Source organism: Ambystoma mexicanum, chromosome 1q (genome assembly GCF_040938575.1).
Source record: "Ambystoma mexicanum isolate Mex_15411 chromosome 1q, UKY_AmexF1_1, whole genome shotgun sequence".
In the NCBI taxonomy this organism is placed as follows: Eukaryota; Metazoa; Chordata; class Amphibia; order Caudata; family Ambystomatidae; genus Ambystoma; species Ambystoma mexicanum.
Genome location: NC_090922.1, coordinates 1,230,628,452 through 1,230,644,617, shown reverse-complemented (window position 1 = coordinate 1,230,644,617; position 16,166 = coordinate 1,230,628,452). Strand labels below are relative to the sequence as shown.

The window sequence follows — 16,166 nt, the reverse complement described above, 5'->3', positions numbered from 1 at the left end:
AGAACCACCCATCTAGGTTCAGGCAGAACCACAAATCCAGGGTGAAAAGAGGATGCTGATCCCCTTTGGGAGAATCCAGAGACCAGACCCCATTTGCCCAGCTTTTCCTATAAAGGAGAGCCCAGCCACTGCCCAGTGACCAGACCCTGGCCTTGCTGTCCAGAGACCCAGCTAAGCTGTCCCAATAACCCAACTCCAGTGCATTTTGTAAGCATCACCCTCACCAGCACCAAAAACTGCATACACTGCTCTGTTAACTTGCATCCTGTCCAAATCCTATAAGAAACCCTAGTAATCTCCCCAAATTGTCAGCATCCTTAGTTTATCCTATCCTTAGAAGAATCTGTGTTAGTCTCCAGGTGTTAGCTGACATGATTTGAACAGCGCGTAATTCCTTAGTACCATTTTTAGACAAAGTAATTAATTCCCATATAAAGAGGAATGCGGCGCGAATTGGTTAACATTGCAAATTAACCTCCTTGTGTGCAGTGTCTTTCTTTAATGATCTAGTCACTAAAGTATAGCTTCAGTAGAACGAATCATTTCTGTTAACAAAACCGAGTTTGCCCGTGAAATTGTTTTCATTCTAAAATCCGATTTACCTTTCCTATAAAGAAACCCATACTACCACCCCATAAAAAGTCATCCTTTCACTTCAGGAACCTACCTTGTATGTGCCTTTGTCACTCAGCAGAAAAAACGATTTTCGATTTGACTGTTAAACTCATTTCCTTAGTTGTTTGCTGGTTTAAAACCGTGAAGAAAAAAAGAAACTGCGATTCTGCCAGTCCATTTTCTTACCTGCATTTGTGTTGTTGTAGTTCCCTGCCCTATAGTTTATAAGCTTTCTTGCCTTTTAGTACAGCAACACAAATTCTTGTACTATCCATTCTACCGCACATGTTAACTGACCTCTTATTATCCAGTGATTTCCGAGTGTCATTTTGCTTGTTTTTCAAGGGTTTTTCATGTCGTTTTGGCCTCCCATTCTGGGGTGGTAGGTCGAATTTCCAATCTGATTTTTCACTCTGATTTTGCCGCTCCTTGCCACCCACACAACTTAGCCAGCACGTGTTTGGGGAATTGTTGCAGGAGGAGTGCCTAACAGTTGTGCCAGCTATATGTATGTCCAAAAAGTGACTTTGCTTCCACATCCATTTAAATTTATGTGTCAAATGTCAAACTTATATTAAGTGTATAATAACATTTTGCTGTATATTATAACCACACATGTGATTGCTGCCCTACCTTTGATTTGTTTGATTTTGAATTTAAAAATAAATATTGTATTACACATGGTCCATTTCGAAACGGGGTGTTTGTCAAGTGGGGTGTGAGAGACGGGTTGGGTGCCTTATCAAAGAAGAATCCGAAATCAATAAATTAAAAGCATTTTTATTGTGCACCGCATCCCTCACCAGCGGAAAGAGTCCTGGTCTGGAGTGTGCCATGTCTTTAAATCCGTAACCTATTCAATTGGAAGAGACACATCAAAATTTCATATGCTAATGTCATTAAACTGGCCTTTTCTAAATGAGGAAAGTGCATGGAACTAATCTTCTTTTCAGAAAATGGGACTCAACACTCAAAAAATAAATAAAATAGGGATATGTTCCTTTAACATAGCTTAAATACAGAGGCTGAGCCTCTAAAACAGATCAGCAGTTTGCTAAGCCCTGTTCTTCCCCACACGACCGGAGGGCACCAGAATAAATGCGTGTAAAATATTGCCTATAATCTTTGTACTTGGCTAGGACTATTTTGAAATTGATTCTTTTAATTTAAAAGCTGTGCACCATATAAGGTTGTGATCATCTTTTAAACCAAAGAATCTGTTTAGAAATGGTCACTGCCTAGCAAAACGCCAATTGGAGATATATCCTACACACATTTATAGCTTTATTATTGTGGTCGCCTGGACAAGGTTTAAAAACTTGATAAACAATTGATGCAGCATGAGGCAGGAACAACTTTCACTCTCATCCCCTAAAACACAAGGTGGATGGTGAGCACCGTAACAAAGGCATGGTATCAACAGTAAGACTGACACAAGTGACCACAGTTCAAGGGTGTTTATTGAACTTCAAACAAGGGTTGACGAATGGCTATCTAATCCTAAATCTACAGATGGGAGCAAGCTACGACCATCAAATAATAATTCTGTCCTACTGGTGACTTGTCAAAATAAAAGGGCATATACTTATAAGCCTATTGCCAATCCTTTCCTCTAAATCCAAATAGTGTGGGAAATAATGTTAGAAAAGAAAGATATGTCCGGATGTAAACCGTTGGCCTTCCTTCCCCACATTTTTTGCATGGTGCAAGACTGCTCACTTGAGCTTAGCGCTGTCTCTGGCTTCTGTAGCACAAGGATACAGTTCAATCATTTGCATCAGGGCCTTCTGTGCCCAAGTCTCATGCGACAAACCGAAAAAAGTTCCTCTTTCAGATTTCACAAGTACTCCAATTTCTGAGGTGATTCACCTTAGATCTCCCTCATACGGGCTCAGATCCTCCTTCACAATGTTTGTATGATATTCTTTCTCTGGTGACTCACGGTTCACCCCGGACCCTCCTCAGCCGAGCTTACACCCTTTAACATAATTAGTCTTCCTCCGTCAGGTTTGGACCAATTACAAGTGTAAATTCTTAACACAGGTTTTGTACCACAAAGTTCTTAGCTGATCTTCCTCTGCCGGGCTCAGATCGACTTTCGAATGTGCCCAGAGCTTTGCTTGACCCGTTGCAGGACCACTTCAATTTTACAATTCCTTTTCTTTATAACATTTTCCACCTCTAAGTCGAATAACAGACGGACCACTCGGTCTACGGTTTTGTATTTTGGTTTAAAGTCAATCACACAGCTGTTTTATCATATTCGCGTCACTTGCCACATAAGCTTCATACGCTGTTCTCTTCAGTTTCACTATACAATGTTGCTGCTTGAAACCTTGACTTCAACATAGACCAGTCTGGTATCAGTCTCCCCACCTCACCGGCTGTGCTGACTTTACTGGTGCTGCTTCGTTGTAGGAGCTGAGGACAGTAACACGTTGGAAAACTATCCTCCCCGTCTTGACTATCGACGCAGGAGATCCCGGGTACCCCCGACACACCACGCAGGTTTTTTCAGCTTTGATTCCGGGTCTTGCATTTTCTTATTCGTCCAGGCTCGTGAAAGTAACTGTCTTCCTCTGAAAAGGTCAAGGGCACTTCCCTTCCTGTAATCCTCTTCGGTCTTGCCATCTTTCTCCTGGTATTAAACTGCCATCTTGGAACTGCTGCTTCCTCGTGTGATTTGCTTCGCTTAGAGTGTGCTTTTGTGCTCTGCCTTTTATCTGTGTGGGGAAGTGTGATGGAAATCAGGTGTGTTTAATGATGAGTAATTACCTGTCTCTGCCCGACCATTGTATTGGGACATGTCAGGAATGCAGCTTGGGCGGTAGTCTGTTTTCTCTCCCAGTGAGGTGTCCATGAGAAAGTGTTTGTGCTGGAAAAGGGGGCGGGCGGTTGAGTGTCTAAATATCCTACCTGGTAGGATGGGGTAAAGGTGTTACAGGGGAGGGGATACCGTGTCTCGCCCTCCCGTGTCCCACTTTACTCCCCAAGGACCCCACATCCAGGTGATCCTTCCGCACTAGTCTACCCCCAGGAACTGGATCCAAAAGTGATGGCTGTGTCCTGGCCACCTGGATGACATATCCCTGTGGACTAGCAGGTGAGACACCTTTAGGTTTCTCACTGCGCCCTGTTAGAAAAGTGGACGGATGCCATTCACCTGCTTGTATCATCGACTTCTGCCCTAGTCATGTAGCATGCATACAATACTTCATTATGGGTTTACTGTTTCCAAGGAGCGTATTTAACATGGTTGGTTTTCCTACTCCCACTGCCCAGGATGGTTGTGAAACACATGTCAGGGCCCTGTACTCAGCCCCCACCCTCTGTCTCACTTTCACACAGCTGGCACTAACTCTCTCTCTTACCTTGTGTGGTGAAGCCAAGGGCTGCGGGCAGCGAGGCTCTATGGGTAAGCCAAGAGTGCAGGCAGGCATTACTAGGTTTAGATGACTGAAGACAGTCATGGTCTCTATGGTGGCCGTTCAATCATCTGGCAACAGTGACACCAACAGCACAAGCCCATGTATGTGGGTATGGATCCCTTATTGCTGGTTGACTATTGGCTTCAGATTGACGCTACGTGTCTCGAAAGAAATGCAGACAAGTAATGCATGTTCAGAGCCAAAAGAGGGCCCGCAATATTCCCGAACAAACGAGCTGACAATTTTCATAATGCAGTGTAGCAAGCTTGGTTTCTACTGCTTTTCAAGCACTTGAAGCCGCTGCATTTCATTATGAAAGTCCTCTCCCTGGTGCGGCCGTACATGGCCCGTGTCCCATATAATGGGCACTAGTTTACTAGGGCGTAAAATATTCTTGGCTACAAATCTTATTCTTTATTTCAATGATTCCACTTGGTTGCCATTTAGAAGAATTACTGGAAATAATGTATTGTTATGACAGTATCTAGTAGTCCACAAATGGTCTTTCCATCAAATTCATTTGCATCGAGGGATTTGCATCGGAAAAAATGTTTTTAAAGGGTTAATTTTTTTTCTTTTTTTTGTGCTTTAAAGGGTAAAAAACGGGGGTCGCGGAGGACCCTCCCCCCCCATTAAAAAAGGAGAAAAAAAATGTATTTGATGCCCATTTTTTGATGCAAAAACAAAATGAGACTTTTAAATGCTGTGTGCACTGCTGCCACCAAGTGGACAGCTGAGAATTACATCAAATGCGCTCAAAGCTAAATATTGATTGAAAACAAACACCCTAGGTATGCTTGCCAGCAAGGTTGAGCGCCATAAGAATGATACTCCGCCCATCTTAAAAGTATCAGCCAATGCTGGGGGCGAGTAGATTTCGCGAGGCATGTAATTTGTTTGCCTTCTTGATTGTTATGTATATTTATAAATAGCAAACCTACACCAGTTAGGGCATCACAGCGCTAATGGCAGGACTGAAGCTGGAACACAAAAAAAGTCTGAGCCAGAACAAATCACACAATAGAACAACAATGTATACAAATCCAGTTCAGAACAAAACAGCAGTCATGAGCATACGCCAATATCAGGAAAAAGTTTAATAATGGAACAAACAAAAGTGAAAGGCAGAGACGTTTGTTTCTGCACACCAGACACCTAACACACGACCGAATCCCCAGGCATACATCCGCAATCAAACCACAAATGAGTCCACCACATCCTCACACAAAAAGATAATAAAAATGACATAAATCCATAAATGAGAACGCGTGGCACAGCCAGTTCCGACCCAGCACCGACTTTACTAATACCGCGTGCCATTACTCTGTACAACGTGGAAACGATATTTTAACACCTGCATATTTTTTTTAAATGCTTCTATTTATACAACATGTACTTCAATCAACAATTTCCAACTCTGTGGGTCAACTAATGGATTGAAACGACCCAGCCTTATTTAGGGCACATAACCCGGTGGGTTAGATGTACCATACTCATCCGTCCCCAATAGCCCACAACACAAAAAAACAGTGGGCTGGGGGGCTCCATGACTGTGGGGGAAATTAAAAATAAACCAACTTGGGTTCAGCTCGTCCATGGATACACTATTCATGGCTAAAATGGCTAAAGCCTTATTTGTGTGTGTGTGTGTATGTGTGTTTGTGTGTATATATATATATATATATATATACATATATATATATATGTATAAGTATAACATAGATGAATTCAGTCCGCAGGCACTCGGGGCCAGTCTGGTAGAAGGCGCGATGTACAACCAATGCAGGCATTTAAGAATGGCTGAGGCAGAGGCAAAGCCAGTCAAGCCAGAAACATGTCGGGTCAGAACAGAGCATCACAACATTGCGCTTACAAATTAACACATAACAAATATGGTGTCCAATTTAATGTCAGTATTTTTGTAGTGCATATGTTATGCCGCTTTGTTTATGCTGTATTTGAGTATGATTTAGTTTACAGTTACAAGGTAGCAATTATGTGGATGAGAATTTGTGTGTAGGTGTCTCTTTAGTTAGTTGAGATTACTTTCAGTTTGTGTTTCTATTTTTAATAAAGTTTTTAAAATAAGATCACTTTTTGGTTTTGTAATAATCTCATGTGTTTAAATAAAAATGTACGAAAAATCAGTTGATTCTAAATTATTGAATCGTTAGTCACTCACTCGTACTCTGCCCCCCTCGCATGCTAGTTCTGCAGATCAGTATGGTTATTCAGCGATCGGTCTAGTTTGTAGTCTTGTCCAGGAATGACCGGTTAGCTTTGTCCCCCCCCCTTTCTTTGGTTGAATATATTGCGCCAGCGCCGTAAAATGTGACGGTGAAGAACCTGTACTGTGGATGCAGGGCAGACATTAATGGAGAAGGGTACGGCCAGGTGGTCGGACCAAGTAATGGGAACCCAAGGCTGGACAGTGACCATGGAGGGGGGAGCAAATATGAGGTCAAGAGTGTGATTTTCTGAGTGAGTCGGGCCAGAAACCAGCTGCAGGAGGTTCAAGTCTGCCAAGGAAGACATCAGGCGGTCGGCCAAGAGATCTTTGCTATTATTGGGGTCGAGAGTAAAATCCCCTAAAGCAATTTCAAGAATCGTAATGTAGTCGAAGATCGATGAGAGCCTCTAAAAAGGCTTAACCAAAATCCGAGTCCTAGCCGGGTGGTCTATATACTAAGAGAAAAAGCGCAGTACATGAGTGGGAACCTTAACGTGCAGGAGGAGCGCCTCTATGCCTAAGGTGTGAGTAAAAGGCAGTACTGAGCATTCAGAAACGGTACGATAGGTCAGCGCAATCCCTCTGTCAATACGGGAGGGGCCCTATCTAGCCTAGGGATGCTAAATTCAGGAGGGCTGGCATGGCATAATAGACGGTCAGATGTGTCCTTGAGCCACGTTTCCATGACAGCAGCAAAGTCAGCATAGTAATCTTGTAGAAGGTCGTAGCAGTCCAAAGAATGCTCTGCCAGAGAGTGCGAATTCAAAAGAAGGCACATTTCCCATGAGCGCTCCTAATCTACCCACTAGACACAAACCTGATTTTACCACCTGGATCAAAGAACTTGCCACGGGCAGCCCACATAAATCCCTCTCCTCACCTGCCAAATCCCTAGGCTTCACCTTGGACCCCCCCCATCTTTCCTTCACAGACCACGTGGTTGCCATTAACCAGGATAAGATGCATCCTTCCCCCTGGTGGTTTCTGCTCTGCATTCCAAGCACTAGTTCTGTCCAAGATGGACTACAGAAATGATTTCTTCACTGGACTCCCCAACAGCACCATCACCGCACTGCCAGCCATGAAGAACGCAGTGACCGGACTCATCCTCTACCTACCCAAACACTCTGACATCAACCCAGCGCTCTCCTAGCTCCACTGGCTTCCCATACCCCAGAGAATTGATTTCAAAGGACTCTGCATCATTGCCCACACCAGACAATCTAGCCAAAATGTCCTATGCACAAAAACATGAGCATTCACCCGGTGGGCACCCACTCCTGGAATGCCCTATCACTCTACATCTGTGCCACATCCTCCATTACTTTCCGAAAAAGCCTCAAAACATACCTCCTTTCTCCACACCTAATCCAACTACATCACCTCCCCTGCCATCTCCTATCCTATCCTGTCCTGAACATTTTGTAACTTCCTTTTCATCGCTGCCCTTTAAAACTTTGTAAGGTGCTCTGAGACCCTCTGGGTAAGGCCAGCACTGGACAAACGTTAAAATAAATAAATAATAAGCAGCACACCACAGCTCCTGTGGCCCCCCGAAGACCATGGCAATGACCTCTATGAAATCCAATTGGCAGACCAGCCTTTTAAAGATTGGCTGCGTCCCATGTCAATTATGAGACCAGGTGAACCCATTAACAGCCAAGCCCAGTTCCTCACCAACATGCCAGGACCGGTGCAAACTCTTACGGAGAGTCGGGCCCAGATGGAAAGGTTGCAAATGTATATAAACACAGGCTCCCAGATGACGTGGGGGGTTTAAAGACAGATGAGGCAGGCAGTTTTTGTGAATTGATAATATTGGGAGGAGGCAGTGGCAACAGTTTGGAGAGTAGGTTACAGATCAGGGGGTTGAAGGAGGTGGCAAGAAAAGATGAGGCGGTGGGTGTACAATAAGAGAGGGTGGCAGCAGATGAGGACAATGGTGGTGGACATCAGGAAAAGGTTGAACAGGATGACAAGGACGAGTTTGGAGAAGAATAACCGTAGTGAGTAGATGGCATATGACATTTGTAGGAGGCCACCTGGGTCCAAGGCAGTGGGGGAGGAGGGAAAGACCCTGATCTGAAGGTGTTGGATGCAGAGTGGGAAGGGGAATGAGGATGTGCCAGAATATGAAGGATCAACAGGCACAGCACAGATGGATGCTGAGAAAAGTAAAGGTTGGACCATGGGAGAATGAGATGAAAAGGCCCTCTTCAAGCAGCCCAAAGGCGTTGGGTGGAGACCTGCCCCCTAGTTCTACCTGATCCTTGATGAAAAGCTAGCCTTATACTTGCAGCTGCTGTGATAAATTCAGCGATGTCTACAAGAGGGAGGCAATAACCACAGGGAAGAAGGGTGCACAAAACCCTTAAGCCCGGCACTGATAGAAAAGATCAAAGAGAATCGGTGAAACGCGATATGGGAACCTCTTAATCCTGATACTGAGAGACCAGAAGGACAGGAAGAAGCTGGCTGCAGGAAACCCTCAAGACCAAGATTGATCCAACATTGTACATCATTTTGGGACTGTTTGGGGGTGATTGGAAAGATTGGTTGTGAATAAAACATTTTACATACCACCTTGTTGTACTGGTCGTTTTGTGCAGCTCACTCTGATGTATGACATACCATACACTACTAATTATCACTCATATATCACTCGTTCGGGTATTTATAACTCAATGGCCCTTTTTCATGCATTTGTACAATTAGTACCCCATCCCAAAATTTACTTTTTAAAAATTCCTTGGATGGAAAACTCTTATTTCATATAGTGTTTTGTTAATCATTTATTAAAGAAATATTGGATCTGCTATTGTCCAACTCTACCCTCTCTCCACTGTACTAGTGCATTGTCTTGTAATTTGTAATCAAGAACAGTTGCACCAACATTTTCTCTGTGCTGTATGCAGGAATTTTCAGAAATCAAACCATTTGTTTTGGAAATGAGGTGGTCATTGTATGTATCATTCACAGGATGGCCAACATTCGTGGAAGTAATGTGCCCCTCACCAGTAAGAAGTTTACACGTTCTGAAAGCCCCGAAGCACAGAAATCCCTGCCCAGTGAGGAGGAGAACTTCTACGTGACTTGCCGTGCGGCCTACCTGGCTGTTTTTAAAAGTAGCTTGGAAAGCATCAACACTAAAGAGCAGCTCTGTTTAGGTTTGTATGGAGAGCGCATTATTTATCTTGTGTGCATGCAAATAGTATGGAAGTTCATGCTTTAAGTAGTGTGGAGGTCAGAGTGATGCTAGACAATTTCTACTTTATAGATTGAACGGGGGAGTGGTCCGATGTCAAGCAGGAAGGGGGAGAAATCCAGCCCGACCCAGCAAGTTGAGTTTCTTTAGTGGGAAATGGCAATTCGTAGATTGACTGTGAAAACATGTAATGGCAAAAGATTCTAAAGCAAGAGGCACCCTTTACTTGGACAATTCTTTATTATCTTATTTTCTCCTGATTGTCTGTCCGCCATCTAGGAGTGGTGTGCCGCCAATGATCTCTGCCTTAATGCCAGTAAGACCGAGATTCTCCTCATCGGCACACGCGCTCCCTCCTTTCCTGTCACTCTCTTGGCCCTCTTCCTGCTCCCACCTGTGAGGCTAAAAACCTTGGGGTCATCTTTGACTCCACACTCTCCTTCTCTCCTCATCTCTGACGTCTCTAAGAAGTCACACTACCAGCTGCACCTCCTCAGAGGTACTCTTCCTTTCCTCTCCTTCCCCCAGAAGCTCACTGTCTCCAGAGCTCTGGTTCTCCCTAGACTGGACTATTGCAACAGCCTCTTTCTAAATCTAAATGAACACAGACAGTTCTCAGTCTCACTGCGCTGAAGAGTGCAATAGTGATAGGTATTCCAAGTAATTAAAAGAAGGAGGGATTTCTCATGAGTCCAATGAGTTTAATAACGAAGTAGCCTGACACGTGTTTCGAATCATCACCGACTCTTCATCTGAGGCTGAAAGTTTCAAGAGCTAGCCCAACCAATTACGTATATCATGGCCAGTGCCAGATGCACTCTCTCACTGCTTCGCAATTGCGGAACTCTGTGCAATGCTGCTGAACTGAATGAAATGGGCTTACTTTCATTTCATGGCCATGATATACGTAATTGGTTGGGCTAGCTTTTGAAACTTTCAGCCTCAGATGAAGACTCGAAACACGTGTCAAGCTACTTCGTTATTAAACTCATTGGACTCATGAGAAATCCCTCCTTCTTTGAATTACTTGGAACACCTATCACTATTGCACTGTTCAGCGCAGTGAGACTGAGAACTGTCTGTGTTCATTTAGGTTCTTAACTGTGGGTTGCATCTGGCAGTGCTCCCACACCCCTCAGCCACCTGCAGCTTTAGTGCTTCACTAATTTCTTCAGTGTACAAGCGCTGTGGACTTTGACTTCTTCCAAACCTGTGGGTTCTCTTTCTAAATCTGCCTGCTTCTCTCTGCCCTCTGCAACTCATCCAGAACAGGACTGCAAGACTTGTCGTTGGCCTCAAGCCCAGGGATCGTATCTCTCCAGGTCTGAAATCTCTGCACTAGCTCCCAGTGGCTGCGAGGATTAAGTTCAAAACCCTCTGCATTGTCCATAAGGCCTTCTGGGGCCTCAATACCTTCAACTCTCTCTTCCTAAATATCTTCCTTCTCGAGCTCTTTACTCATCCGGCTCCAAATCCCTCAGGATCAGTCGCTTCTCCAAGCAACGAGTTGGTGGTAGATCTCTTTTTCGTCTGGGGCCTCCCTCTGGAACTGCCTCCCTGAAACTTGAGGAGAATCATCTCCGGTTCCGGCAGCAGCTCAAAACCTTTCTCTTTGCTTCTGCTTTTTCTCCTCCTCTCCCATCCTGACTTCCTGGCTAATACTGAAATTGCACTGGTTACCTGGCCACTCTCTGATCTCGGGCCCAGGTCCCCTCCTCTGCCAGTCGCACTCCTGCACTGCCTTCCTGGCAACCCCACACTTGGACTGTTTTCTGTATCCCTACAGTCCCACTGCCAGCACTTGTCACCTGATGTCTGCCCTTACCCTTGCACTTGCCACCTGCTGGCCGTACCTTTACTCTTGTTATTTTTTATCCCATGTACTGCACTGTCCCCTCCCCCACTGCTCTTCCCTCCTTCCCCTTCCCATGCACTTGCATGATCTGAATGTCACCTGGCCTAGTAGGATCATTGTCTGTCTTCCCTATGTTCCCCCTGCCTTTCCTCGTCGCGCCTTGAAACACTTGTGTATAGGCGCGTTATAAATGCCATATCATATGTATACATTGGATGTAACATGGGAAATACATTAGGCTTGACTGGGAACCCATTCTGCATAGTCCTGAGTGAGGTGGCAGCATTAGTCATGGAAAGTACGCAAGAGATTAGAATGGCGAGCTATGCAATTTCATGAGTATCTGTTGTAGGTGAAGGCATCGATCGATCTTGCTTCAGAGGAGCCACGGCTACCATACATTGGCTTGGGTAACAAGGTCTGGCCAATGCATAGTAGTTGTCTGGCAGAGCAGCAATGGTTGGTGCCAGCACCGCATGAGCCGGAGAGCGCAGAGTTACAGTCGGGGGCGAGAGTGGCTCCACACATCTTACTACATTTATCTCTGAAGAGTTGAAAACTCTCTGAGCTGCTGCCACTAGGACTGTAACTGACCTGGGAAGACATCAGGCAGCAAGGATATTGGAGGTGTGACTGAGGGAAGAATTTCACTTCTCAAGAACAGGCATTGGTGCAGGCAAACTAAGGGCCTTGCAGTATGAGGGGTCAGTTTGCTCTGATGCGGAAACGTGCTGCCTATGCTCTTCAGGGGATGAAGATTCTGGTGGTATACCTGCGCTCTGCTGCCATATGGATGAAAGGTGTTGGAAAGTAATATAGGGTGAGGATGTTGGAGGTGCCACTAGTGGGGGGCTGGGAGGGAGGGAATGAGGGGCAACTTGGGACATGAAAGTCATTGATAGCAGGCCCTTATAAAGCAGAACATAATGCTCATGGGCACAGAACGGGAGGTCTGAAGTTAAACTGCATTGTGCTCCAGCAACTTGATGCGTCTCATGTGCTAGATGGAATTACCAATAATGATCTCTGACCCAAATAACTGGACAGACTCAAAGAATATGGCAAAGTACTACTTTATTATCAACTTAGAATAAAGTAGGCCAATCTGGCGAACAATAAACTGTAGTCCATGCACTCACACTTCAATTATTGATTACACAAAGGCTTTATACCTCCATATAAATCAGCTATGATGTCATTCTGCGTGGCAAACTTTAAAACCAATTGAAGGGAGGGATTGGTTAAGAGAACCTATGTGCCTAAATATCATATAAGTATCAGTAATATTACTGGATGCCCCTTATCAGGTAGGCACGCCTTAAACCATCTCTAAATACTTATAATACAAATTATAGCAGAATAACAGCAGCGTGTTGGCCTGTGCCACATCGTATAGCGTGTTGCTACATAGAGCCACTGATTGGTTGGCATTCTTTCCCAACCTTGGACTTTCGGCATGTTGGCAGCACATAGGAAAAACGAAAATCTGGTGCAGAGAGCAATGTCTGACTACTATCCACTTGCCTAATTAGTCCATCTCTCAACCGTCAGGCCCCAAGCGTAGGCTTCTTCTGTATAGTTCAGCTTTCAGCCTGTTCTCGACTGTTGAGGGAGTGTAGGTACACCATTATCCTCGCCTGGAGCTTAAAGAATAGCCCTTGTTTTCGACTTCTGAATCACATGTGAGGAGACCACGATTTTGTCAATTTCGACCTTTTATTTACTGCTATTTGATTTTAATTAGGCTGGGTGTCATTACTCTTGGCCTCTGGAGACTTGCTTACCCCATCTTGCATAGGCTTTTCGCATCTTTGATTGTCCAATACTTGGCTCTTGCAGATGTTTTCTTCTTTGCTTAATCTAAGAGAAATAGGTCTTATATACATGACATTTCGAGGGGATTGGGTCCTCCAACGTATTCCATATCTATGATAGTAATCACCACAGCTGTGCTGCTTTGGAAAATCTTCGGCGTCTGCATCCTGCGTCGATGACGTGGATACGCCGCCCTCGAGGACCTCCTCCGACGGCCGACGTCACAGGATGTTATAAGTAGGACGCACGACGCCCGTAGCCTCAGTTCCGTTTTTTCTGCGAATGTGTTCGCTTCGGAGATCTCGGCGCGCCTCGACTCTTTGGAGTTTCTGTTCTTTCTGCAAGGGGAATCGTTCTCGTCATGCCCGGTCCAGGTCCCGGTCCTCGACACGCTCGAGACCGTGTGCACCTGTGGTGTCTTCGAGGAAGAAGTCGACGCCGGTGGCGCCGAGGTCATCAACGGACTCTTTCGAGACCCCGCCTTCGAAGAAGCCGTCGGCGCCCAGGCTGTCGAGGGACATGTTCGGGGCTCCGGCCTCGAGGCCTGTCGACGCCATCGATGCTGTCGGTGCTGCGTTGGACGTCGACGCCGATTCACTCGACGCCTTTTGAGGCTGTTTCGACGGGGGTACCCCGGGGCTCGGTGGAATCCCCTAGAAAGGCTCTGGCCAAGGTCAAGCATGGCTTTGTTCCACATTCTGTGCCTTCTTACCGCCATCTTGAGTTTATTTCGGAGGTGGATGAGGGCTCTGATGATGGCATGGTTCCTGATACGGTGCCATACGAGATTCTCTCGGGCCATAGCCAAATCGAGGACCTGCGGCAGTCCCTGCACAATGCCAGTGAGCTGGCCACCTCTCCGGAGGTGGAGTTTTGTAGGCCTGAGCCTGGCACTCATGCCGACTCCTCGTACCGCGTCTTATGTCTAGGGACATCAAGTACTTGGGATAGTCTGCTCCCCCAGGGGATTTTCTTCAGGATGACCTTACGGATATCCTCGACCAAGGTCCACCAACTGACCCGGTACTGCCGTTCCATATGGCTCTACAGAGAAGGGTGGCGGCAGCTTGGACTGCTCTGGAGAGTCTCCCGGCAGTGGGTAAATCTTTGCCGCGAAAATACCGCCCAGGCAGTAGCGACCCCTGCTACTTGACCATGCACCCCACTCCGGAGAGTTTGGTGGTGCAGGTGGCTGCGGCCCCAGCAAAGCAGGCGTTGTATCCTACCATCCCTCCTGATAGGGACGACAAGAGTTTTGACAGCTGGGCGAAGAAAGTGTTTTCTTCAGGGGGTATGGCGCTTCAGGCGGCCAACTCCGTATGTGCCTTGTCACATTTCACGCACACTCTGTGGAACTGTGTTTCATTAGCGGCTGAACGTATTCCCTAAGGGGACGAACGGGATGGTTTCCTTGCCGTGGTCCAGGATGGCAAGGATGCTATGTGTGAGGCCGTTCAGTCGGGTTGGACATGGCAGATTGCGTCAGCCGGTCCATGGCGGCGAGCACCGTGATACGCAAGTTTGCGTGTTTGCGGAAGCCAGGGTTTGCTCCTGATGTGCAGGCCCGGCTCCTCAACTTGCCCTTTGACAGGGAACATCTTTTTCGCAGCAAGGCTGACGAGAGCCTTGAGATGTTGCAGACCTCCAAAGCTGCAGCAAAGTCATTGGGTGCTCCGCCTTTTCGTCCTAGGGGACAGCAATGGAGGGGAGGTTCCTTTCGTTATTACTCATCCTTTGGTAAAGCGAGAGGAGCTGCCAGTCAAAGGGGCCACCGTAGGAGTGCCAGAGGTGGAAAACAAGGTACTCGAGGTGCCAAGGCCGCTCAGGCTGTTGCCTCTTTGCCCACAGGCAACGCCGCAGCCGCTTCAGCTCAGTCATGAGGCCATGTCCCATGGTTCGCCGGTTGGGGGAAGGCTGGCGCAGCATCTTGCAGAGTGGCGCGCCATTACTTCAGATATGTGGGTTCTGGAGATCATAACCCACGGCTACTGTCTTCCTTTCCGGCAAAGGCCTCGAGACAATCCACCGGGGAATCTCTCTTTGAAGAGTCTGGATCCGCTCCTTGCGCAGGAAATTCAATCACTGCTGGAGAAAGGCGCCATAGAACTGGTGCCTGTAGCGGAGAGGAACAATGGATGGTATTCCCCTTATTTTTTTATTTCCAAGAAAGACGGGGGATTGAGACCCATCATTGACTAGCACGGTTTAAACAAACTCCCCAGGAAGGACCAGTTCAAGATGGTTACTCTCTCTCAAGTCCTCCAGGCCCTTCAACTTCAGGACTGGTTGGTGTCTCTCGACTTCAAGGACGCTAGTTTTCATGTGCCGATACATCCAAAGCACAAGAAGTACCTGAGGTTCGCGGTTGGTGACTTGCACTTTCAGTTTCGGCTCCTGTCGTTCGGATTGACCTCCGCCCCAGGGTCTTCACCAAGCTCATGGTAGTGGTGGCAGCGCACCTCAGGAAACGGGGGATTCACGTCTACCCCTACCTGGATGATTGGTTGATCAGGGTGCGCTCTCCCGAGCAAATCCTGGATCATCTGTCAGCCACTCCCTCCACAAGCTGAGCTTCTCCCTCAACTTAAAGAAGTCCCATTTGGCACCAACTCAGAGGCTCCAGTACATCAGAGCAGTGCTCGACACGTCCCTGGGGCAGTTTTTTCCACCCCAGGTGAGGGCTCATCACATTCAGCAGATGGTGCACAAGTTTCAGCTTGCCCAGAGTCTCCCAGCATTCGAGTTCTTGAGATTGCTCGGCCTCATGGCATCCTGCATTCTTCTGGTGCCAGAGGCCAGGTTGCGGATGAGATCTTTGCAATGGGCACTCAAGCTCCAGTGGTCTCAGTCCTCCGGCAGGATGTCGGACCCTGTTCAGGTGCCGTCGTCGGTCACCCAGGACCTTCTGTGGTGGGCCGTCGAAGGCAACCTGATGAAGGGGGCTCCATTTTGGCTACCCTGGCCGGAGGTGACGATTGTGACGGACGCATCCTCCACGGGATGGGGAGCTCATGCCAA

General features: G+C 46.7%; 1 protein-coding gene across 6 annotated transcripts in view; it reads left to right on the top strand.

Moving 5' to 3' along the window:
• Window positions 1-16,166, top strand: part of EFCAB7 (EF-hand calcium binding domain 7) — a 1,178,320-nt gene that overhangs the window by 233,605 nt on the left and 928,549 nt on the right. For all 6 annotated transcript variants that reach the window (XM_069642000.1, XM_069641997.1, XM_069641998.1 and 3 more), the window contains one exon: window positions 9,253-9,440. In XM_069642000.1, the coding sequence (XP_069498101.1) occupies window positions 9,254-9,440 (187 nt within the window). In that variant the 5' untranslated portion in view covers window position 9,253. The remainder of the gene's footprint in view (window positions 1-9,252; window positions 9,441-16,166) is intronic.